General features: G+C 46.8%; 1 protein-coding gene across 4 annotated transcripts; it reads left to right on the top strand.

Annotated features, from left to right (window-relative positions):
- The first annotated feature begins 480 nt into the window (after positions 1-480).
- atf7b (activating transcription factor 7b) lies at positions 481-24,489 on the top strand. Of its 4 annotated transcripts, none has more exons than XM_015344260.2 (12): positions 481-801; positions 9,442-9,513; positions 14,166-14,262; positions 16,202-16,335; positions 17,084-17,236; positions 17,658-17,815; positions 19,029-19,128; positions 19,948-20,064; positions 20,239-20,388; positions 20,906-21,094; positions 22,491-22,596; positions 23,192-24,489. In XM_015344260.2, exons 1-12 carry the CDS (start codon positions 496-498, stop codon positions 23,419-23,421), a joined length of 1,812 nt encoding a protein of 603 aa, XP_015199746.2. In that variant the 5' UTR covers positions 481-495; the 3' UTR covers positions 23,422-24,489. The 4 variants fall into 4 exon arrangements, with proteins under 4 accessions (XP_015199746.2, XP_015199745.1, XP_015199747.1 ...); XM_015344259.2 differs by having other exon boundaries at positions 712-905; XM_015344261.2 differs by lacking the exon at positions 481-801 and adding an exon at positions 1,468-1,578.
- The last annotated feature ends 396 nt before the right edge of the window (positions 24,490-24,885 follow it).

The following is a 24,885-nucleotide window of genomic DNA, read 5'->3' as shown; positions in this document are numbered from 1 at the left end:
TAAAAGGAGCTTCTCAATTAGCATTTAGTCAGAATAACAGGTTCATTAACTTTACAGGCCCCTTGGCTTCTGGCCCACATTAGTGTTAAGAATTTAAGGTCATAGGTGGCATGGATATTACAGGACAAAGGGGTTCCCAGCCCCACTCCTGCCCCACTTCTGGCAGTTTGTTACTTAATTGAACTAACGGGTTGCTCAACCGGAACCTTAGCACATTTTTTTTCCCTCTCATAGACAGACTTCCTGAGTTGCATGAGGAATACAACAGTGCAAAAGCACTTCATATAGACGTTTAAGAGCTGAAAACAAACCTTTCAAACTCCTGTTTTGGGGGTCAGTTAAGGGTTTTATCATGTACCCCGGCTGAATGGAAAGGGGTCAACAGGCCCAAGATTGGGAACCCCTGCTGGAGAGGCATTCAAAAGAAGGCAGCGGGATGAACACTCAACCACACCTCTAACAGAATGGGGATAAATACAAAGTTTTTAGACGTCAATGCACTCTCAGGAGGTTGGACTGCCAGAGGACCCCGGCCACCCTTGCCAAGGAAAGCGGCCGGAAGCGGAGTGGGCGGATCACACGCGCCGCGCCGCCCCGCCTGGCTCCGACCTCGAGATCTGGGCTCGAGGGGGTGGTGCGCGCGCGTGTGCCGGTGCAGGAGGAGAAGGCACCAGCAGTGGTGACGGGGGGGGGAGCGTTGCCGAGACGGACACGGACTTCTCGCGAGGCTTTGGCCAGAGGGGAGAGTGTCGGATTCCAGAGAGCGAGCGCGAGCGAGGGAGAGAGAGTGGGGCTGCTGGGGTGAGTTTGTAAACATTCCGTTACTGGTGTCCACACGACCCCCCCCCCCCCCGCCGCCACCCCAGGCTGAGACCGGGAGAAACGGGCGCCGTGAGCGTCGCTGGGTAGGTTTTGTTTTTATTTTTAGTGAGGTGTGCGGGTTAACAGACTTGTTGGCGTGTCTGCGTGAGTGTATTTGTTTTTCTAACACCCCCCTCCACCCGCCTCCTCCTTCTTTTCTCCCCTCCAAGTCGCCACCGACTCACACGCATCCTCCCCTCCGGTCCTGTACTCGACCGCTGCTGCCGGTAGGGGTCTGGAGCGGAGTGTGCGGCCGGGCTGTCACTGAACGGGGGCCGGCTTGCGGGTCCCGTTGGTACCAGTGGGAGATTGGGGCTGTGATCGCCAGTCTGCCAGACTCCTTTACCGAGAGAGGCCTGCTCGGGTGACGCTCGCTCTCCGGACTGGTGGAAAGGGGGAAATTCCAACCCTTCACTGGCAGCTCAGTCGACCAATCAGGACCAACTGTCAGGTTCTGTTGACAGCTCTAGGACCAATGATCGAGGAGGGCCCTCCTGATTGATTTGTGTGTGACCAATCGGTTTGCACCGAGGGGCGGGTACTGGCGGGAAGGGGCAGGGTCAAGCTAGTCTATGCTTGTTTCTTGTAGACGGCCACAAAGTACGAATCGGTGGTGTTTCGCTATTCGTTTATTATTATAATTTCTTAGTTAAGGATTTGCATGATAAAGTTTTTCCGTATAGTAGATTCAAGACCAGTTCTTAAAGGGACAGCGAAGTAAGTGGTTTGTTACTTTAATCTTCTCTGGGGCAAACTTGTGCAGGGAAGCATGCATTTCGGTGCACAGAGTGTCACATTTTACAGGAAAGTGCTTCGCATAACAAACGTGCTTTAAAAGTTGATTGGAATTGGATGAGCACGAAGGCAGGTCTGTATTTGGGAAATGTGTTTTAAGACGTAAATAAGCCTGCATCACGTTTAACTTCAGGCAGGAGAGCGATTAATCTTAAAGTTAAGAGAAGATGGGCCTGTGCATTGGACTAGGGCTTTGGTCCTAATGTTTTTCTTTTAGAAATCACTTGAAATGAGCTGCCCTCCCCTGTAAATTACTTTTCATAACGCAATTTTAGTTTTCGCTGACTGTTTTTATAGTCTGAGCGAGGTGGAAATCTTTCTATTAACTTGCTACTTGGAGTAACTTGGACGTTTAACGGGATTCATCCGATAGTATATAGCAGCTTTTGATTAGTTGTGAACATGTGAAATCAGGCTGTCGTGCTGTTTTATCATCTAGCTTTTGTAGTTCCTGTTTGATGGGAGGATCAAGTCTGGAGCCTTCACTTAGGCCACGAGAGACGTATATCAATATATCATGTTCTGTCGGTAACAAATTACCAGTCTGTCATTATACTGTATCCATCTATCTGCCTGTCTGTGTGATCCTGTCTCTAGCCTCATCGTTTGTCTGCTCTTCCTGTCTGTATCACTGCATAACCACACTACCATTACCCACCCATCTACACAAGCAGGCAGCTGGATCTGATCTTTATGTTGTCTGTCTGTGTCCTGTCACTGAGGACAGTGTGTTCTGCTTGGCTATTGTGTACGCCCTGTGGGTTGAGGGCTGCTTAGGGCCTCCCGGAGTCACTGTGCAGGTTAAGGACCTGGCAGACTGATACCCTACCAGCAGCTGCTGTGATTGTGGCGGTGAGGAAGGCTGCAAGTACATTGAAGCCATGGATTAAGAGCGAGAAAGATGTGGAGCTTGAACTGGACTTGGGTCTCCTGACTGTCTTGTCTGGGGAGCGGGAAAAGGAACTCCTTTAACGATTCTAAGAGTTTGATATAAACGCCCACGCATAACCATGGCCATCCTCCCCTACCCGAAAATAGAACCACTGTCATAACTGGTGAGTTGTTTTTTTGGTCTCTCGGGCACGTAGGAGATGCAAGATGTAAACTGACTCAAAACAAAAGAGGTAAACTACACTTCCACGTCCTGTTTGTTGCCAGCTGGCTTCGTTGTGGAAATAAAATCGCTAACATTCCAGACAACACTCCTTCACCTCTGCACTTAAAATGTGAAAACAATCATTAAGAAGACCAGGGGTAGTTTTTTTTTATGGGGTGGGGGGAGGGTGTTACAATTCTCAATTGAGCCCCCCACCATCCCAAATTACGGTTTAACAGGACTCCTAAGAGTATCTCCAGGCTGGAGTACAGTAAATATCGAATGTAAAGAATGTGCTCTGCTCCTCAGAAGTTGTTAAAAGCCTTTTTCTGGCATAGTGCCAGCTGGTATTGTCCAACCATCTTTTTAATCCGGAGAATGTGAGCTGTGTGTGCTTTTTTATGTTGTTTTATCAGTCCTTGTTATTTTAACTCGAAAACTGAAATTTTGAAGTTGTCATTGCCCAAATTCAGAATCCATGTGTCCATCCCTTTCCTATCTGGTTCATCCTGTTCAGGTTTGTGGAAGTGCTGGAGCCTATCCCGGCATGCAGCGGGCACAAGAGGGGATGCACCCTGGATGGGACACGACACAAGTCCATCGCAGGACACAAACGCACACACTCACGCTAGGCCAAATTTCCCAGACAGGCAGCACCCCCTGTTCGGAATTGGACCCAGGGCCCCAGCAGTGCTAAGCATCGTCATGCCTAGAGCAGAATCTGCCTCCAGAATCCTGTTGGCATTCTTTCTCCATAGTAAAAGCCAATATTTTCAAGCCTATTTCTCTAGTAGTTGGTGTGGCCATATTTTGTTCTTTTTGCAGCGGCAGCTGTTAGTGTGAGTGAGGTGCTGGCAGCGATGCGAACCCGTGTGGGTAGAGACGTGAAAGAGCACACCTTCAAGGCGTGTGGCCTAGGAGAGAAGCTGCTCTAGTGAAATCGCACACCTCTGATTACAGCAGCTGCCGTGGGCTTGAACTGTGCTCTTTCGTATTGGACCTCAGTGAAAGCAATATACTCTTCACTACATCACAGTCAGTTATATCTACCCTGAATGTGTGATGTGTAGTCTCTGTTCTTGGAGAACCCCAATCCAGTAGGGTTTATAGGTCACCTTTCGTCATTTCTGATTCAGTTTCTAAAGAGGTTATTGATCAGCTGGACAATTAATTTGAACTCTGTTGTTTGGAATTTCACGGCTATTCAGAGTTGTTCCAGGTGATAGAAGTCATCTGCTTAATTGATCACGAATGTCTTGTTCTGAGTCTTTAGAACCCGCGCGTGTCTCTAAAGAGTAGGAAGGGTAGGAAGGTGGTCCAGTGGTTAGCCTTGCTGCTGCTTAGCGCTGGGTCCCCGGGTTCACATCCGGACCTGGGGTGCTATCTGCGATGCGTTTGTATGTCCTCGCTGTGTTTCCTCTTGGTGCTGATGTTTCCTCCTACAGTCTGAAGACATGCTGGTATTGTTCCAATTTTAGTGTATGTGCTGCCAAAGAGGTGCTGATAGGTTAGTTGGGTTTTGGGAAAATTGTGAATTTGTGTGTACCCTGTGATAGACTGGTGTCCCATCCAGGGTGTACCCTGCCCTGTGCCCACTGTTTGCTGGATAGGCTCTGGCACTCCCATGACCGCGTATTGCATAAAAAGGTTCTAAAATGGATGGATGGATTTTAATGGTTATGTGTGAAACATTCTGGCTTGGATTCTTCTAGGATCCTTCCTCAGGAGACCTCTAAGAGGAAATGCACACACAAGACATTTTCAGGCGACATAAGGAAGTTTCTGCACGTGTTCCAGCCTACTGCAGTCCACACCTTCGGAAAAACCAGCAGATTAGTTATGCTAAGTAACATCTTTTTTTTGTGTAGCTGGAAAGTTTAAAAACCAGAGTTACTGAAGCCCTTCTACCCCTGCTTTCAGACTCCAGATCTGTTTTGCTTCTAGATCCTCGATTTCTGAGTTCAGGTGATTGTGCATACCAGTGATCACTACCTCCTGACAGGCGGGATGTTGGAGGAGATGTGGTGCACACATGCTTTTGTCCTTATACAACTTATACATGCCAATTCACCTCACTCTTACTGGAGAGCAGATTGCTGGTTGTCTGTTTAACAGTCCCTACTCACAAGTGACAAATGCAGAGAGAGAATGATTGAGGATGTAGCTCTTGAATCTTTCTAGTAAGTAAAAGGGAACATTAAGTGTGAGCATTCGTAGTGGACAAGGGTGTTTACAATAGTCAATTACTGAGACCTGCTTGACGTTAGATGCACTTTCATGTTTTTCTTTTACTAAGGTTTTCCTTGCAGAAGGAAAGTGTTGACCTGCATTTTCCAAACACATTTGATATCCCGGTGGCTTTGGTTTGGAGACCTCAGGACACAGTCATTAAGCATCATAGACAAACTGTACAGTATGGAGCTCTAACAGTGAGGGGCTGAACACACTATGTTTTCAGACTTTAGTGCAGCAGAATTTAATGCTGCAGCCCAGAACTCTAACACTGAGGAAATGAACATCCTGCAGCTTGGTATTGTATCAGACCTACTGAACGCACTGCAACTTGACACTCTTAAGCACGTGGCTACTGAACACATTGTAGCCCAGCACTCCATTCTGTTAGCTACTGAACACACTACAGCCCAGCACACCATCCACCACAGAATTATTGAACGTACTGTAGCCCAGCACACCATTTTGTGAGCGACTGAACACACTACAGCCCAGCACACCGTCCACCACAGAACTAATGAACACATTACAGCCCAGCGCTCTTGCACTAAGCTACTGAACACACTGCAGGCCATCTTTTCTTTCTTTTTTTTCCTTCTGCCTTCCCCTTGTTCCCATCTCTCTGGCTCCCTCCCTCCCTGTAGCGAGCAGAGTTCCAGCTCATTCCTGGCGAGAACACGATCTATTAATACAGACTGTTTAGTCAGTTTCCTAGCAGGCTGTCTCAAACACTGGGAGCCAGGGTGGCGGACCGCAGCTGGGTCTGTGCAGTGCAGGGGAGCGACCGTGCAGGGCTGTGAAGATACACCTGCTGACCAGGAGTGATCCAAGTTTACATGAGAGGACTTTAACCAGGACTGGGTTAAAATTACATTGTACATTTCTGAAGAAAATGTTGTGAAATGAAAACTATAATAACACTTCAGCGACTTTTACATTTGATTTTAGATGTTGGGAGGCATACTGTAATTACGGTTTTATGTTGTTGAAGCAGTGACCCCCGTTACTTAATCAACTTCTCATTTCTTCTCCAGATACAGACAGTTTCCATACCACCCCTCCTTCCCCTCCGTTTCCTGGAACAAATTTAAATTCTTGCCATCGTTAAGTGTGTTGTGTCTAAATAGAACAGCAGGTTCCTTTTACCAGATTTGGGTGCCCTTTTGGCATGGATGTGCTTGGTGTTTCATTCTGTTTAGGTCCTAATACTCTGGGACAAGTGGAGCTTTGGCTGGTTCTTGGGGGTGTTTAGTTTGTCATGGCTGTAGAGTGTAGCTACTGTAGTTCTCACTGCTCCCAGTTGTGCTCTCTTTACAGCATAACAGCAGTGCTGTTCCTACATTTTGGGGGTGGTAATGAGTGCATTTCAAACCACAGTGTAAAAAAACTACCACACACACGGTGGTATGTACAGCCTCCAATTTACATCTCGTAAGTTTCAACGTCATTTTTGCCGTCATTTGTCTTGAGATCCAGAATGAGGCAGTTAAACTTCCGGCGATGTGAAAGCAGCCCTATTACATTATAAACATGCTTTAGACCAAGTGGTGAACTACATTAAATTAAAATGTTTTCATGAAAACTGACACATTCAAGGCAATGTTTTTTTAGATACTTGATCTTAAGTATTGCAAATTAAAAGAGCAGCCTGCCAAACAGCTAATATATAGTCATATTTATTTTCAAAGTGTGCAGAAGTGCTCTGTCATTTACATTGTAGTGATTTTGTGGTAAATTTAATCTAAAAGAAAAGTTCTAGCAGGTCTTGTATTTTTGTAGGACTTGCTGCACCATTACCAGTGCCGTCATCGAACAGCTGATTTGAATGAGTGTCATTGAACTGTATTCAATATATCAACTTTGAGATGGATTTTCTGACAAATACTACTTGTTAACTCCGCGTGCAGATCACCTTGGAACATTTCTAGGGTGAAATGTCTGCTGCACAACCTGTACTTATTCATTCGTATGTCATGCTGAATCTCATTGAGAAACTTATCGATGGGACAGGTTTATTACCCATCTCTTGGCTAGTTCAATATCCCTTGGAAAAGGAAACAGTTTGACGCTCTGCTGATGGGATCCCCTGTTTTGTGTCACCTTTATGTTTTGAACAGCCAAACGCTTGACAGTAAGGAATCATTTAAAATATATACATAAGTTCAAAAAAGAATTAATGCTGTTAAGAAGCCATGTTTCTCATTTAATTACAGCCACTAGTGAGCCACAGGGACTTTTGCTTCCCAATTCACGCGAACTCTCACTCTCACACTCACCCATGGCCAGACTAGCAGTTTCTTGTCTGCCAGCAACAGCATGGCAACCAAGTACTTTCACAAAGTTCTGCAATATCATTTATTTAATTTATTTTGTTACCAAGATTTAATACCCTGAGAAACTGGGACTGTAGTTCCCCTTTAATTGAAGAGGTGTATACAAAGATCGTAGGACCGTGGACTTGATAGGCCTGGAAGCATCCTAATATAGTTGCCGGGCAGCACATGTACGTGTGTGTCCATATGCATGCTCTAAGTGTGTTGCTGACATGCGGGTTCCCTGCCACTTGGCCACTTCGCTCACGTGTTTTCAGATCTTGAGCAATGCCTCCTCACACCGGGTTGCTGGGGGTGGCTGATGAAACTTTAATGCTCTCTTTCCCTCCTCCTGGTAGTGATTTAAATTTAATAACCCTTTATTTAAAAAAATAATTGCTGTTTTTCTCAAGTGGAGCATTTCAGGTTTAAGAAGACCCGTTTGAAAACGGGAATAAGAATGCGGGGGTGCAGGAAAGGAGAAGAGTCATTTTTGTAAAGCGCCAGAGATGCTGAGCCAGCGGTAGTGCGTCATGGCAGAGATCCAGAGTTGTAACCTACAAACTCCATTGGCTTCTGGATATTTAATAAGATGTGCACGCTGGCGGATCTGGGATATTGATTTATAATGCCACGATCTCCAATCGCAGTCAACTGGATCTAAAAGCTGAGGTCTGTAACAGGTTTTATAGTAACTACAGCTCCATAAAACCTATAAAAGCTACAGCCCATCAGGTTTTATAGGCAGAAGATCACATTCATCTTGGCTAATTAAGCCAGTTATAACCTCAATTAAGTAATTAGAATGGAGTCTGGTAATCCATGGCCTTGAAATCCCTGTTCTAAACAAAAGAAAAAATACAAAAAGCTGAATTCTGTTTTTAAAATGTTTTTAGAGCATTTCAATATAGAAGAGGAGGTCATTTTCTGGATTGTCATGGAAATCAACATTGTACTTGGTGATAGAGGAAGGCTGGTTAGAGCTGAGAGAGGGAGGGAGGCAGGCAGGCCGGGTGGGCCAGTGGTTAGAGCTGAGAGAGAGAGGGAGGCAGGCTGTGTGGGCCCGCAGTTAGAGGTGAGACAGGGAGGGAGGCAGGCAGGCTGTGTGGGCCAGTGGTTAGAGCTGAGAGAGAGAGGGAGGCAGGCTGTGTGGGCCCGCAGTTAGAGGTGAGACAGGGAGGGAGGCAGGCAGGCTGTGTGGGCCAGCAGTTAGAGGTGAGACAGGGAGGGAGGGAGGCAGGCTGTGTGGGCCAGCAGTTAGAGGTGAGACAGGGAGGGAGCCAGGCTGTGTGGGCCAGCGGCAGGCAGGCCGGGTGGGCCAGCGGTTAGAGCTGAGAGAGGGAGGGAGGGAGGCAGGCCGGGTGGGCCAGCGGTTAGAGCTGAGAGAGGGAGGGAGGGAGGCAGGCCGGGTGGGCCAGCGGTTAGAGCTGAGAGAGAGAGAGAGGGAGGGAGGGAGGCAGGCCGGGTGGGCCAGCAGTTAGAGCTGAGAGAGAGAGGGAGGGAGGGAGGCAGGCCGGGTGGGCCAGCAGTTAGAGCTGAGAGAGGGAGGGAGGGAGGCAGGCCGGGTGGGCCAGCAGTTAGAGCTGAGAGAGAGAGGGAGGGAGGCAGGCCGGGTGGGCCAGCAGTTAGAGCTGAGAGAGAGAGGGAGGGAGGGAGGGAGGGAGGCAGGCCGGGTGGGCCAGCGGTTAGAGCTGAGAGAGAGAGAGAGGGAGGGAGGGAGGCAGGCAGGCCGGGTGGGCCAGCAGTTAGAGCTGAGAGTTGCTAGGTTGAGTACTGACTGAGGCTACTGGTTAGAGCTGGTAAACTGAGGGAGCTGGAGGCAGTGTGAGCTGCTGGCTTGAGCTGAGGGACTGGGAGCCAGTGACCGTGTAACAGTGCCCGCTGAGGTGTTAACGAGCTCTTGGCTGGGCACGTCAGCGGGCTGCAGCTGGTGCTGATTGGCTGGCGAAGGTGCGTAGCGGGAGGGGAGCATCACCAGGGAGACCTCGACAGCAGCCTTTTCTTCCTGCTGGTTTATTTTTACACACTGCCTCCTCTCTGTGCGGCTGCCGGTACAACTTGAGGCATCTCCATACTTTGTCACAACAGTGTCTCAGGCTGGGTTTTTTATTTAATACAAAAATGTTCTCTTCTCCTTTCCCCCAGTTACACTGCAGTCTGCTTGCAAGAATGGGGGACGACCGGCCTTTCGTGTGCAATGCCCCTGGTTGTGGGCAGGTAAGTGTGCTTCTTTTTCACTTTCTTTTCCTGATTAATAGTTATGATAAGTGTTTTCATTGTCACTAATTACGCTACTGATAGTGACCTTGGAGTCAGTGTGTGGTACAGCAGGCATATGAGTCTCACTCCTGATTCTGAAACTGGAGCAAATTCTGGCCTGGGGTTCGGTTCTGGCTCTCCGTAGTAGTCTTCATCTTGGGCTTATAGAGATCAAACTAATAAGTGATTTTCAGTGGATACGTTTTGTGGGTTTTGTTGTTTCAGAGCTTAAAGTGTTGTGGTGGTGGGTGCTACTGCCTGCATTAGTGCATTTTCCTTGGATGATGGATTTCTAAAGCAGTTGTACTGCATCCTTTTTTGTATTCTTTGTAACCATGTTAAAGCTCAGCGGAAGAAAATCAAAATACACTCAACTTCTGCTGCAGGGCCTGAGTCCTGCCTTTCTTGCAGACGGCAAGCTATCTGACAAAGGTCAGCTCAGATACGGCTGATTAAATGCTTTTAGACTTGGAACTTGTTGTCGATCACAACCAGTTTTTTTTGTCGGTGCACGTACTAAACATTTTTTTAACACCTGTGCGCTGTCAGTAAAAAAAGTTGTCAAAGGTCATGACTGCAAGAGCTAGCAGGGTTGCTGTTGAAAGAATCTGCCCTGCACGCAAACCTTTTTTTCCTGTTACTTTGCTCATAGCTGATGGCTTTAGAACTCTTCGTTTGCTTGAGTTGTGGTGAAACAAAATCAGCCATGAAGCCAGACGGACACTATAGATATTAGTTCAGAACAGTAGCCTATGCTTTTAAATCAATTTTCCTGCCATTGCGGGTGTTAGGAGTAAACTGCCCAGCTGTGCTTCTGAAGCAGATTGCCAAGGGTCCTGCAAGAGATGACTGGACAAGATTTATGGATCAATAAGATACTAGAAAGCAAATGAGCCAGACAGGCCAAGTGACCTCTCCTGGTTTGTAAAGCTTTCTAATGTTTTCTACATCGGGGTTTCCTGAGACGGTGTTAAGTGATGGTAGACTCTGGTGTGTCATTAACTGACATGTGAAGACTAATTGGTGATAGACTTCCCACTTTTATCTTTGCCCACCTGAGTTAAGAATGAGCTCTGTCTCTTACTGAGCGGATGGAAAAGCTCTTCTGGGTTGTGCAGCTATTGCTGCTGTGTTTTAGTGCTTTCTAAAAATACCCCCCCACACACACACACACTTCAGTGTTTACACTTTCTCGCTTGCAGAACTGTAGCTCATGTTGTGCCAGAAATAGCTTGGAGATGTGCAAGTGTGGTGCGCGCCTGCTCCCCTCCTCTTCCTCGCTTGCTGTGCTTCTTCAGTTTAACCTGCAGCCTGTCTTCTCAGCCAAGGGGGGCCTTTGTGTCAGTTTCCAGCCCTGGTTGATACCCCTGAAATGACCTTAAAACACAACAAGAAACAGTTAGGTGCATTCTTGACATCACCTACTGTAGTAGGATTTACATTGCTGTGATTTTAGATTACTTACCAGATTTCAGTGCCTTCTGACTTAATTATTCTAGTTCATTTTAACATGGGAGTTTGCCATTGTTTAGACAAAAATGCCATTGATTATTATTTGCATGGGAAGGCATATGTTTAAGATGTACAGTACCCTCCATGCGTATTGGGACAGTGAAGTCAAAATTGCCATTTTGCTGTATGCTCAAAACGATTTGGATTTGAGGTGACTGAGGCAAAAGTACAGCATGTCACCGTTTATTTCTGGGTGTTTCAGCGCTTGTGTGTGATACCATTTTAGAATAATAGTACTTTTTATGGTCAATACCCCTATTTTAGCTGAGTAAAAGTATTGGGACAATTGGTCGCCAGGTTTTTCTTATCAGGTTGATGTTTCCTGTTGCACCGATTCTGCACATTAAAGAGCTGTGAGTGTGTAGTGTTGATTTAGCCTTCACTCTTCCCCTTGCTGTCGGCCTTTAGAGGCTGTTGGCCTAAACCAACATGGAGACCAGAGAGCTGTCTGTGAAAGAAAGCAAGCAATTTGGATGCTGAAAGAAAAGAAGAATTCAACCAGAACCACAGCACAGAAACTGGGCATAGCAAAATCAGCAATCTGGAATATCTTGAAATGGAAAAGAACACTGTTGTGCTTAGCAAAAAGCAACAACCGGGTCAGCCAGGGAAAACAACTGCAGTTGATGATAGAAAAATTATCAGAGCTGTGACGAAAAACTCTAAAACAACTTTTGATGAAATTGCCAGCAATCGCCACTGTGCAGGGGTGAGAGTATCACAATCTACTTTTCCCAGCAGACTTCAACAGCAGGATTATAAAGGCTGCACCACAAGATGCAAACCTCTCATCAGCACCCAAAATAGAAAGGCCAGGTTACAATTTGCTGGAAAGTACAGAGAGGAGCCAGTAGAGTTCTGGAACAAAGTGCTGTAGACAGATGGGACAGATGTCTACGAGAGTGATGGCAAGGTGCAAGTGTGGAGACCAGAACAAAGGGCAGACGATCCGAAGCCCATAGTCCCACTTCCCTGTGAGCGTGCTGGAGGTGGTGTGGGGGCTTGGGCATGCAGGCCGCCCCTGGAACTGTCTCACTCGCCTTTATTGACGACGTAACCAGTGATTGTAGCGGCAGAATGACTTCACAACTGTGTAGAAACATCCTGTCTGCCTGTGACAAAAAACTGCCTCCACACTCATTGGCCTGCACTTCCTAACACAGCACGACAGTGACCCAAAACACACTGCCGATGCCACCAAGGAGATCATCAGGAGAGAAACAGAGGAGAGTCTTAGACTGGCCATGTCAGGCTCCCCATTCACATCCAATCAAGCGTACATTTCACTTGCGGAACTGAAGTCCAAAAGCCCCTAAAACAAACAGCAAAGGCTTGGCAAAGCATCTCGAATCAACACACCCGGAGTTTGGTGATGTCACTAGTGTTGCAGGATTGATGCAGTTATTGTGTCCAAAGGATTTGTAACTAAATACTAAGTTTTATACTGCTTTGAGTTAATTTGTCCCAATATGTACGCTCACCTAAAATGGGGGAATGGACCACAAAAAGTGGTATTCTTCTAAAACTGTACAACATAGAAGCACAGAAATACCCAGAAATAAAAGGTAGCACGCTGTACTTGCCCCATAGTCATCTTTATAATTAATAACAGGGAATCTTAAGCAGGATCCGAGTTACTTATTAGTAATAAGTGATTAATTTCAATTCCATCCATCAGAAGGTAAGATAGATTTTGCTCAAAGGCCCTCAGTGTGAATTTTGCAGGTAGTTGGGCTTTGGCTGAGTAGTTCCAGAATAGCCCCTTCAAGATTCACCCAGATTGATAAGAGTGTTTGAAGACCTCAGAGAGCTGGTGTCCTTGCTGAATTCTTGTCAGTGCTGAGTCCCTTTCAAGGAACAGATTGATACATCTTTCTATCAAACGCCCCCCTTCACCCCCAAAATAAAACGGAGATGACCTCAGCACAGCATTGGACTTTGTTAAGGAACTTCTTTACTGGGGAAGCAGGGATCAGAGTCTGCTGTTACAGCAAACGTCCCTGATTTCCGATTTGTGATTGTGGTTAGCATTACTGTCTTGCAGCGCTGAGGCTCTGGGTTCAATTCCAGACCTTGGATGCTGTCTGCATGGAGCTTGTATGTTCTCCCTGTGTTCCTGTGAGCTTCCTTTGGGTGTTTTCCTCCCACCATCCAAAAACATTGCTGGTGGGTTAATTGGCTTCTGGGGAAAAATTAGCTCTAATGTGAGTGTGTGTGACTCTCTGGCCTACAATGTACCAGTGTTCTGTCCTGAACCAATAGGTTCCAGCTCCCCTGAGACCCTGAATTATCAGAAGCAGTTAGAAAATGGATGGATGGGTGTATTTTAATACAATAATAGTCAAGAAACTGTTTGTTAGAATCTGGTCGTGTTTGGGCATTTCTATGATATCCGAATCATATGATCTCCGGAAGACCTTTATGGATCATGACTGGAAGAAGGTTCAAAGGAGCAGATGTGGACTTCCAGTGCCCTCCTGGGGGATTCTTGATCCAGTATTGTCTGTTCTTTGTTTCTAAAACATTATAACACTCACTTTGTCAGATGCCCTAATAATGTTTGGAAGTGCATTCCAGTTTCCAGGTGCATAGACACAGAAGCAGGGGACAAGCCATATCAAACTTGGGAAGTCAGAAGTAAGATTTTCCAATTCAATTCTGGACTTGAAGCCAGGGAATTGACTCACGAAGAGAAGTAATATGACCATTGGACCGTACTTATGTTGTTAATGCTTAGAACAGTTACAAATGAGCCCATCTGGTGTGTTTGGCTCCAAGTAGGTAATTGATCTGTGGGCTTTATCAGCAGGTTTCTTGGAAGATGCCAAGGTATCGGCTTCAACAACATAGTTGGGCAGCTTGTTACAGACTCCCGCAACCCCGATAATGATTCTAGTTTCAGACTTTTGAAGAAGCTTTGGGTCAAAGGCAGTCATAGAAACCACGGGAAAGGGGACATGACAGCAAGCCAAGCATACATGAAATTTCACAGATGTGGACTTTCGCTAAAATGAGCACTGCTTTTGCCCTGCTGTTCAGCGCAGTGCTTTAATTAGATTTTTAAGTTTTGTTTTTGCCATCGCCCTGATGTCTTGCAGAGGTTTACAAACGAAGACCACCTGGCTGTCCACAAACACAAGCACGAGATGACCCTGAAGTTCGGTCCTGCCAGAACAGATTCTGTCATCATTGCAGGTGAGTTAAAGTGGGTTGGGGGCACTGGAGAAAGGCAGCTGGGCTGCGGATGACGCACATCTTTTCCCCACTGTTGTATTTATTCCATATATTAGTATAACTTTTCATCCACAAAGGGTATTGTTATAATCATGTACATTTATTATTTGCTGATGATTAATTGCATTGATATAGCCCCTTTCATCCCAATGAGTCCCAAGTGCTTCACACAAAGAGAGAGATGCACCACGTCTGCCACTGAAGTACTGAAGTGTGTCCCACCTGGGTGTCCGCCTGGGGTAGCCCCTCTGCACAGCCTCTCGGGGCAGGAGAGAGAAGTTGTCGCACCTTCTGAATGAAGGCTTAACTAGGGAGAACAGACTGGAATTTAGCCAGGACGCTGGGATTAACACTCCTACTCTTCTGAATAGTGCCATGGCGACCTTTTTAAACTTTTTAAAATTTATTTAATGAACAGTTTTCATGTCAATTATATAGAGGTGTAGCTTTTTTATTCCCCTAAAACTAAAAAACTAAAGAAACTATTCTTTAGTTTACAATTACATTTTTTAGAGCTGTTTACGTTGTGCTTACAGAGACGTGATCAAATACAGAAACATTTTCCCTTCAAATGTACTGGTGTCATGGCAGACTTGTCTAATGATTTGTTTAATCATTTTGAAAAACACAATGACGCAGTAAGATTTACACAGAAATATTACAGCATTTTCCTTCACATAGTGAAATCAGGTCTTAATGGGGACGTCGTTTTTTTCATTTGTTAAAGGTTTCTGACTGTAGATTGAGAATGTTATCTTTTCTCATTCACAGTATCAGTCCACTGTTCAGTTGCTGTAGGTTCTGTAATGCACCATTTTCATGTGAGTGCTTTTTAACTAGCAGCTAGATGAACTCTCAATATACAGTATATCTGCCTTTTGGTTTAATGTCGATCACCCAAAAAGTTTCCCAAATACTTAACTGAGAATTCAAAAGATATACTTAAGTTTGCTAACTTATTAAAGGTTATGTGTATAAACTGCCAATGCCATTGTATCCATGGGCAGGTCCATAATATGTGAGAGATATTTGCTACCTGCTCTCAGTATAACCTCCAACACTGTGTTCACCCACTTATAGGGAACGTCAGCTGGGTTTAGACCGTAGTGAGAGAGGTTAGTTTTGCCCTTCTCATGATGTATTGTTGCAGTAGAAATCTTACTCGATATTAGAGGAACAGCACATTCATGCTTTTAGTTAAGTGTCTGTGCTTGGATGAGGAGAAAATAGCGCAGAGCTGCCACCTGTGGGATTCTGACTTAGAGAGCCTCTAAGTCTAACTGCCCCTTTTCTTTAACTTGTATTTTGGGGCTGATTTAAAAAAAAGAATCAAGATTATGAGCAGAAGACTCTCCCTATATGTAACCCTGTGGAGCTTTGCCCTGGGGACCTGTCATGACCCAGAAGTCAAGTCCACGCCTCAGTTTGCCTTCTCAGGCAGCAGTATGGTGCAGTGACAGGGGCCCTGGTCTCAGCACTGGAAAGCTCTGGATTCAGGTCCCAGGTGGTCAAACTGCTGTCGTACCTTGCTCAAGTGGACATCACTCGGATTCCTCCCAGTATAATGCCCAGCGGTGTAAATGGGTACAGCAGTTGTTTTGGATAAAAGTGTTAGCCAAATAGTAAACCAGGTGTCTCCGTTCCCTATACTGGGATGTTAGTTTGACAACTGTGGTCCAGAGGTCTAGGAGAAAAGAGCAGCCTTCAGATCCACCAACAGGCTGAGCTGATTGGTGCTGAAGGGTGAATAACATCATGTCAGTGGTGTTCTCGCCTCTTACAGTCTGAATAGTTAACTACAATCTGTATTACTGAACAATTGGAAAATTAAGTGATCTAACTGTATATCTCTCTCATGGCCTAAAGGCTGTTTCCATACCGTCTTCTTCTGCCTCCCCAGACCAGACCCCCACTCCCACGCGTTTCCTGAAGAACTGCGAGGAGGTGGGGCTCTTCAACGAGCTGGCCAGCTCCTTCGAGCAGGAGTTCCGCAAGGTCGTGGAGGACGAGGAGGACAAGCGTGGCAAGCCCCTGGTGAGGCGGGCAGCGGCGGGGGGCGGGGGGGGGGTACTGTTTATTCACCCCCTTTTGTTTTTTCAAAACTCCCTTCCTCATTGATCCACCGCTGTTATAGCTCCTAGTCTGTTTTGATTGGTGTCAGCGGCTGCATACTCCGAGTTTGAAAGCAGTTCCAGTCAGTGCCATGCCACAGAGACAAATGGGAATCTGATTTCTCTGAAAGTGACTGAAGGATCGAAAGTTTTTTAAAATGGGGTTGTCAGGAGAACTGCATGGTCCCGCTTGCAAAAGTGATAGCATTGGAGGGCTGGCTGAGCTCTTTGGCCCAGACGTTGCTGGGTTGAACCTAGGTCATGTCACTGGACTGCTGTTCCCCTACTGTGATTTCCCAAGTGGCATCAATCCTATACAAGCTCAAGAGGGAGTGAAGTATGCTTCCTCTGATGTTTTCTCTTGTAAGAGCTGTTGTCTTTTGTCATGCCTCATTCTCTCCTGAGATGGAATGGGGATTGTCATTGGGCAGTTATGTAATAAGTATTTGGTGATTCTAGATTTTGATATTGAATAAAGTGCAGGGATGGAAAGCCAGAGAGGAAGATCTACATCCAGGGGTTAACTAGTTCAGGGGGGTCCTGTGTCCTTTATAAATAACATTTAAATCAGTAAATGAAAATTCATTCCCATAAACCCCGTAAAGTTACATAAACTTTGCCAATAGATTTTGCCAAGTTTGTGAGCGTCGATTATTTTTCTTTGAGTACAGCTGGCCAGCTCCCAGCCTGGTGCCCTGGACATGACTTTGACGCCCCCTTCAGAGGTTAAAGTCAAAGAGGAGGAGCCTGTGGAGGTTGACTCCTCTCCTCCGAGCAGTCCTGACAGTATGTCCTCCAGCATGTCTGACTACAAGGAGCCGCAGGTGAGAGAGGTTTGACCGTTCGTCTTCGGCCATGTTCTTCCCCTAGTTTTGCAGTCGGGCTTACAGAGGCTTGTCTTACTTCCAGATCAGCATTGACTCTGGAAATAACATTACACACAAACCAAGCTAAAACAGCAAACGTGGTGGTACCTGGTAGTTAAGCCTTGCGCATTGTACAGGACCTCCTTGAGCAACTGCGAAGGTGGGTAGTGGTAAAATCCATGATCCAGTATATTTTAGCTACACAGGAGTTACGCAGAAAAGATGAATTGTTAGACTTAACCCTACATGGGTCCACCATTGTGTTTGCTTGTGGGCTGGAGAGAGGTTAGCGATGCTATGTGGTGTTTGATTGCATGAAACTGCAAGGCAATTGACTACAGCGTAACCTTACTACATTGCCTTTGTCCACTCTCCCTAGGAGAATCCCCCCAAGCCGGCAGTCAGTTCTGCCCCCACCCCCACCATCGTGCGTCCAGGCTCGCTGCCCCTGCACCTGGGCTACGAGGCCCTGCAGCCCACCCTGCCTTCGCCCACCTCTGTCATCACACAGGCGCCCCCCTCCAATCGGCAGCTCGGGTCAGTGCTCCAGGCGTCTTCTGCTTATCGTGCCCAGTGCTAAGTCAGGGAACCGCTGAACATCGGACAGACATTGGCAGCAAGGCGGTATTGGCTTTAGAAATGCAGGCAGCATACAAAAGGAAAACTGTATTTCTGTATCTTTGTCTCTTCATGGCAGTATATAAAAGTCTGATTACAAAAGCAATTGCATTTGGGATTCCCTAAGTGGCAGTGCGCAGCCATACGAGTGCCTACAGGAGGTAGGGCCAGGAGTAGAAGGCCAGACCAGACTCTCTTGGCTCCTATCAAATCTGCAACTTCTGCAGCTTGCCAGGCACCTGCAGGCGTGCAGTGGCGCCAGATGGCGCTAGCTCCCTGTCACGCATGGTGGAGCTAGTGGAGCTAGTGGCCTGCCAGATGGCAAGTGGCAGGCGAGCGTGTCGGAGGAGTGCGTCCACTCCACGCATCATTCTCTCCAGAATCGTTGGCGGAGAGCCACGTGAAAAGAAAACAGTTTGCAATTCCTGTCTGGGTGGGTATGTAATAAGAAAATTAAAAAAGTGTTCATGAAAAGCCAGTCTCTCTGGACCGCTGGTGAGCTCATTTTCTTTTGTACGGAGAGTGCAGTTTGCTCACTATTTTTGCGGACAAGAGTAACATGTTCATGAAGGAGACAGCTTGCGGGCGTAACAGGCTCAGTGCTCGGAAAGAGCTACAGAAGGGAAGTCTCCCCTCTGAAATCCAGACAGTACCGAGCTCTGCCATAGCAGAGCACCGGTGTCTTGGTGTAGGGGAGTTATCCTCTGACCAGGGAGAGGCGGTGTGCGTGCTTGGGGCCCGTGAATGACAGGGATTGAATCCTGACAAGGGCAAGGAAGAGCTGTGCTCTTTATATGTTTCGAGTCCCACGGTGGCAAGAAAACAAGCAAAAGGAAAACTTGATAACTTGCTACTAATGTGTGCCTTAATGTTGTCTTATTATTCAGTTTGTTCTATCTTTTTTGCAGTTGTGCAGTAGCCTTGACACATTCTTCATTCAATGATACGTCTGCATTACTGCCTGTAATCAGGGCCACTCCCTCAGACTGTAACCTGTCTCTCATTCCTCCCTCTCTCTTGCCCTTGCTCCCTCTCTCTTTTTCTCCCTGTTTTTGGTCACCTATGACTTTTCTATTGCTTTCTCCTTTCCATTCTATGTATCTCTTTCCTGGCTTTCTCTCACCCTCTCCAGGTCTCCCACGGGCCCCTACCCAGTACTGATGCACCTACCCAATGGTCAGGCAGTGCCAGTCCTTCCTGGGCCCCCTGTGCAGATGCCCTCGGTCATTTCTGTAAGTGTCCTGGGCAGCGGCAGCTGTCTACATACCTTAGTTCTCTGACACGGCAACACACTAAGAGTATGGTGCTGTATAAGATAAACCTTGAACTGGGACTGAAGAACTACACAGTTTGCAAATGAAGGAATGAAGGGAAACTGTCTGGCTCATCCAGCTTTTTTGGCTGTGGTTGTCGCTTTCACAGCATTGATGGCAGCTTGTTTCACTCTTCCTCAACCCTTTGTGTACAGAACGCATTAAGTTGTAAATGCGCAACCCCATACTTCATATCGTATGGTTTTTGTTTCGCTGTTACGTCTGCACCTGTCATGACAGGCCATTTATGCCTGGAAATGTATCTGGTCGCTCTTCTCTGGGCTGCAGAGGATTTTGTTTGCAACATGATGACCAAATTGTACTTTTTAGATTTAATAAATTGTACAATTATAGCTTCATAAGCTTCATTATATGAAGTATATATATATACAGTATATAATTATAGCTTCATTATAGCTTTATAACGTTCTGATAGCCATTTTTTTATGTAAATAACGTGTCAGCATAACTACTATGTTTCTCGGAGACGTGGGGATAAAGGGCCTTCCTGACGTAAGATCAAGGAATCCATCATCCAGGAATCAGTCACAGTCTGCATATCCTGGGTTTCAACCCCAGCTGTCATTCCTGCTGGCTGTAGCTAATGTTAGATACCATGATTTGTGGCATTGAAGATTAGATGACTGGAATGCATTACAAACCATATCATTTGAAAGTGGTTTTAACTTTAAACTGATGTGGTAATAATGCTGTGTCTGTATCTGTGTGGCTGTGCAGCTGGCCAGGCCGGTGTCTATGGTGCCCAACATTCCTGGGATCCCCGGCCCTCCCCTGGGTAGTAGCAGTGGCTCATCCTCACCCTCCGGCCACATCCAGCACTCCGAGGCCAAGATGGTGAGCAGCTCAACTGCAGCAACCTAGGGGCGGTGGATTCCAATGTAACCTTGCGTTTGTGATAACGAATTCAGAATAGTCAGCTCCCTCATACCAGCTTGTCTGGACGTATTGCAGCTCCATTCTTTGTTATTTTCAGTGTTACTCTTGGATCTCTCTGTAACTTGTCCCCAGAGGCTGAAGGCGGCGCTGTCCCAGCAAGCCCCCATGGCCCCGAACGGAGGGGGCATGGCCATGGGTTCCAGCCCCATGGTTCCCCAGAGACAGGAGCAGAGCCAGCTTTTAGTGCAGCACCCTGATGCGCCATCTCCTGCACAGCCTCAGGTAGAGGGCACACGCTGTACATTCACCCAGTACACACAGAACCTGGCTCACTGCACAGCCTCAGCTAGAGAGCACACTCTGTACATTCACCCAGTACACACAGAACCTGGAGCATTGCACAAGCTTAATGAAAGTATCATAAAAGATACACTTGCCCAGTACACACACACGCTGGAGCACTGCACAGGTGTACTGAGAGTAACACACTCACGGTACATACACACTGGAGTACCCTAACGTGCCTTCTGTCACACAGTCATTGGCACACCAACAGGCAGTGTACTGTACCCTCTCTCTGTAAATCTACACGCAGCTTCTCGTGTATGTGCTGCAACACAGTCTTCACCTCCTCTGCACATCCTCAGGTATCGCAGTGCCCTTGGCTCAGTAGACACACACCAGACACACCTTATAACTGTCTCGCACAACACTGCAGATCCTTGAGACCTTCTGTCCTGCTTCCAGGTGGGCTGACCCTCACTCACTCCGTTCTGTCCACCCCCCCCCCCCCATGCAGGTGTCCCCCGCCCAGCCCACAGGTGGGCGCCGGCGGCGGGCAGCGGACGACGACCCCGACGAGAGGAGGCAGCGCTTCCTGGAGAGAAACCGGGCTGCTGCTTCCCGCTGCCGCCAGAAACGCAAATTGTGGGTCAACTCCTTGGAGAAGAAGGCGGAGGAGCTGACCTCCATGAACGTCTCTCTGTCTGTGAGTCTGGCCCCCTTTCCCCCTTTGAACATAGTGTGGGGGGGGAGTTTTGTCAAGTGATGTCTTTTAGCAAAAGGTTTTGTGCTAGAGTGTTTTCACTTTCCTGAAGCGGTTAAGTTACATGAAGAGGTTTAACCACAAATCAGAAGGAGTTAGTGACGCTATTTCTATGGATTATTTTTTATGCATTATTGCTACATGTATATACCTGTGTGTGAACGGTACATTGCAATCCTGTCTCAGGCTAACTACATAATTGCTTATAGATATTAATTCTCCTGAGCTATTATATTTAGGAAACTAACTCTAGCTACAAGTAAATGCACACTAAATCTAATTCATTGTTCTAAATCTAATTTAACCTGGCTTCCATCCACTTTCTAACCACTTCTTCCAATACAGGGTTGGGGGGGTAGCTGCAGCCTATCCGGGCAAGCAGCAGACACAAGACAGGGTACACCCTGGACAGGACACAGTCCATCGCAGGGCCGACAGACACAGATGCACATGCTCACACCAGGGCCAATTTTCCCAGAAGCCAATGAACCTGCCAGCATGTCGTCAGGCTGTTGGAGGAAACCCACACAAAAATGGGGAGAACATACAAACTCCATGCAGATAGCACCCCAGGCAGTGAACCCAGGGCCCCAGCATTGTGAGCAGTGCTAGCCACTTCTCCACTGTGCTGCCCTTAATCTTGACTTTATTTAGTTAATTCCTATGGGTAAAGCCTCCCGCTTTAAGTCGCTGGTCAAAGTTTATGCCCTTGGGGTCCTGAACCTTACATACTTTCATTTGTCTTATGGTGAAAATGTTCCTTTATATGTCATTTCCCTACCAGTTGCGACTTTCTGGTCCTTAACCCCGATGTATAATGGGGACCGCCAGTACTAGCAACTAAAGAGCACAGTGAGTGCATTGGTCTCCTCCTTTGTAAGGTTTGTTAAGGTGCGCTCACACCACATGCAGCATGGGTTCACAGGTTCTTCCTTCCAGTAGTGATTGGATGAGAACGTATTAATATTCATGCCCAATCGTCAGTGGGACAACGATTAACAACTGACCAAACTGGAACAGTGTTCCCTCTGCAGTGAACGTAAAATTGTTTGACTTGTGTGTCTAAGAACTAAATATTAAAGCAGTTTCATGAAAATGCCTTGTTAATGGGAAAGTTAAACAATTGCTCCTTTAACATACTTTTCTTCATGGATATTTTCTAAATAGGATTTCTACTGCTGCTTTTACTACTATTAAAACTGTAGTTCTAATCTAAAATAACCAACAAAAACCTGATTTCAGTATAGTCTGAGTTACAGTGACAGCCTGTTAGTCTCAATGCAATCGGATTGTGCTTATGCTGCGATTAATTAGCCATGTTCCGTTTTCTTTGCATCAGAATGAGGTGTCGTTGTTGCGGAATGAAGTGGCCCATCTAAAGCAACTGCTCTTGGCTCACAAGGACTGCCCTGTCACCACCCTACAAAAGAAGAATGCTTACTTAGGTGAGAGAGGCAGGAGATGAGCTGGATTTTGTTGTGATGTGAGGTCAGGGGTGTTGTTGTGGTCTTCTGACCTCACTGCCCCTGTCTGGGGTTGTCCTTCCCCTTGTCCTGGAGAGCCTACGTCTAGTTAAGTTTTCATAGGTCATCTGTTTCTGAATCCTGGGAACACCTGTAAGTTATTGATGCATTAAGCAAGCCATGTATTATTTTAGGAGATCACTGGTGCTTTAGGGCTGAGAGGCACGAAGGCTTAAATGCTCTCAAAATAAGTTAATTCAACAAATCACCTGCTTAGCTGATCACATTGTTCCAAACCTTTGAAACCTGGTGATTTCGTCGTAATCTGTAAAACCTGCTGGATTGAGGCTCTCCAGTACCAGTATAGAACACCTCTGACCTGTGTAATTATTATAATTCATATACGGCATTCTACAACTTGAAATAGATTTTGCGTAATCTTCAGAGAAACTAACAGATGATGATAAACTGTCTATAAGTATGTGAATGCCTGCCTGTCCTTTGGTTTGTCAGATTTTTTATTCTTCTGGCTGTCCTTTCCAGTGAGCTCACTGTGTCCATTTTTCTGTCCGTCCAGTGGGAGAGGAGAGCCCTAAGGACCCCTCGGAGCCTACAGGCTCCCCTGCCCCGGTCATCCAGCACAGCTCTCTGTCCTCCAGCCCAGCTGCTCAACCCAATGGGCTGAGTGCACGCGCCGCGGCCGAGGCGGTGGCCATGTCTGTGCTGGCGGGCATGGGCAGCCAGCGGGCCGAGCCTAACCCCGCCCACGTCATCATGGCCCCACAGTCGCAGCCTGCTGCCAGATGATGACCGCAACCCTGCTGATAACATCAGAGCCTAGAACTAACCAATGGCCAGAGACCTGAGGAGGGCTAGAGGGTAGAGGAAGTGCCCAGATTATTTTTTTTTCCTCACTATCCCTCCTCTGCTCTCCACCTTACACCCCAGTGCTGTAACATCCTATCCCATCCCTGGCCTGGAGCACAGCGGCAACTGGGAATGAACTGGGACAACTGTGGAGATTCCTGTTAGTGTTGCCATAAACATCTGGGACTGGACTCTTTATCCCTCCTACTGATCCCCGACCTCTGACCCCTCCTCACCTGTTCTTACTAGACCGTACAGCTGTATCACTCCCCCTGCGCAGCATGTACCGAACATCGTACCGTTATACATGGATCCGCAGGCGCACATACACAAGTTTTTTGTCTGATTTGCTGCGGATCTTCCCTTTCTTGTCTCCCGTGATGCCGGTACCATCGCAAACCTTCACAGACTGTTCATGTCCCAGGCATTGTGTACGTAACTCCGAAATGCAGATTGCCCTTCAGCATCTGGCACCTCTTACAGCACACAGCATCCCTGTTTTTTATTGCAGGAGTCCTTCCAAAATGAGGTGCTATGTTTTGTTGTTTAGTGTTTGTTTCTCTTTATTTACTATGCAGGACGTTGCCATTAACAGCCACCACCGCTGCCACCTCTTTTGTCTTCAGTTACAGCTGTTCTAGCCAAGCTCCTCGTAAGCTGCAGACTGGGCAGTCCTCCTGTTCTGAAGGGTTGGGTTGACAATCGGATTTGTTCTGTGCAAGGAAGGATTGAAGACCAGAAGAAATGAATACAAAAAAATACATCACAGATGGGGATCTTAAGCACTGGGCAGCTCCCTGCATGCACACGCTGGAGCCGAGTGTAACGTGCTCTTGTTGTCGTTGGCACACACCTCACTGCCTCCTCTCCATTAAGAAACCCCAGCCTGGGGCGTGCAGGGGGGAGGAGGAGAAGGCAGACTCGCAGATCCTTGGGTCCTCCTGTGTCTTGGAAGTCGTTGTGGTGAACCATGACCTGACTTTTAAGAAAAGCGTTTTTCTTAACTGATCAAAACGGTTTAATTTACTTCCTTTTTTACCCTGTTAACCGTTTTTAACCCTGTTTAATCCTGGCTCCCTGAGAAAGACGACAATCTCCTGTTTTTGATTTTGATTCTTACCCTGATCCCTTACCAGTGGTTTCACAGACCACTAATCTTGAACAAAGTAATATTATTCCGCGTAAACTAATTTAGGAGTATAGCTAATCTTGGTCCGTTGAACCAGCCCTTAACTTAATATTGCCGTAGTCTAATTGTGTACGGTTACTGGGTTCTCTCTGGCCTCTTTGAGGGTTTGAAGTTCTTTGCTATGGCTGCACAGGGCCAGGAGTAGTGACCTGCAGTGGCTGTGGACAGACGCGGGAGATTTGTGCTGGTGCCGGGGGTTGGAACAGCCGTGTCAC

This window comes from Lepisosteus oculatus, chromosome 1 (genome assembly GCF_040954835.1).
Source record: "Lepisosteus oculatus isolate fLepOcu1 chromosome 1, fLepOcu1.hap2, whole genome shotgun sequence".
NCBI lineage: Eukaryota > Metazoa > Chordata > Actinopteri > Semionotiformes > Lepisosteidae > Lepisosteus > Lepisosteus oculatus.
The sequence above is the reverse complement of the archived record's forward strand: the minus strand, read 5'-3'. Positions and strand labels throughout refer to the sequence as shown.

Coding starts and splice junctions, on each gene's coding strand:
- atf7b (XM_015344260.2), top strand. CDS start 496: ATGCACTCTCAGGAGGTTGGACTGCCAGAGGACCCCGGCCACCCTTGC. Junction 19,129..19,947: donor AGATGCCCTCGGTCATTTCT/GTAAGTGTCCTG, acceptor GTGGCTGTGCAG/CTGGCCAGGCCGGTGTCTAT. Junction 21,095..22,490: donor CCATGAACGTCTCTCTGTCT/GTGAGTCTGGCC, acceptor TCTTTGCATCAG/AATGAGGTGTCGTTGTTGCG.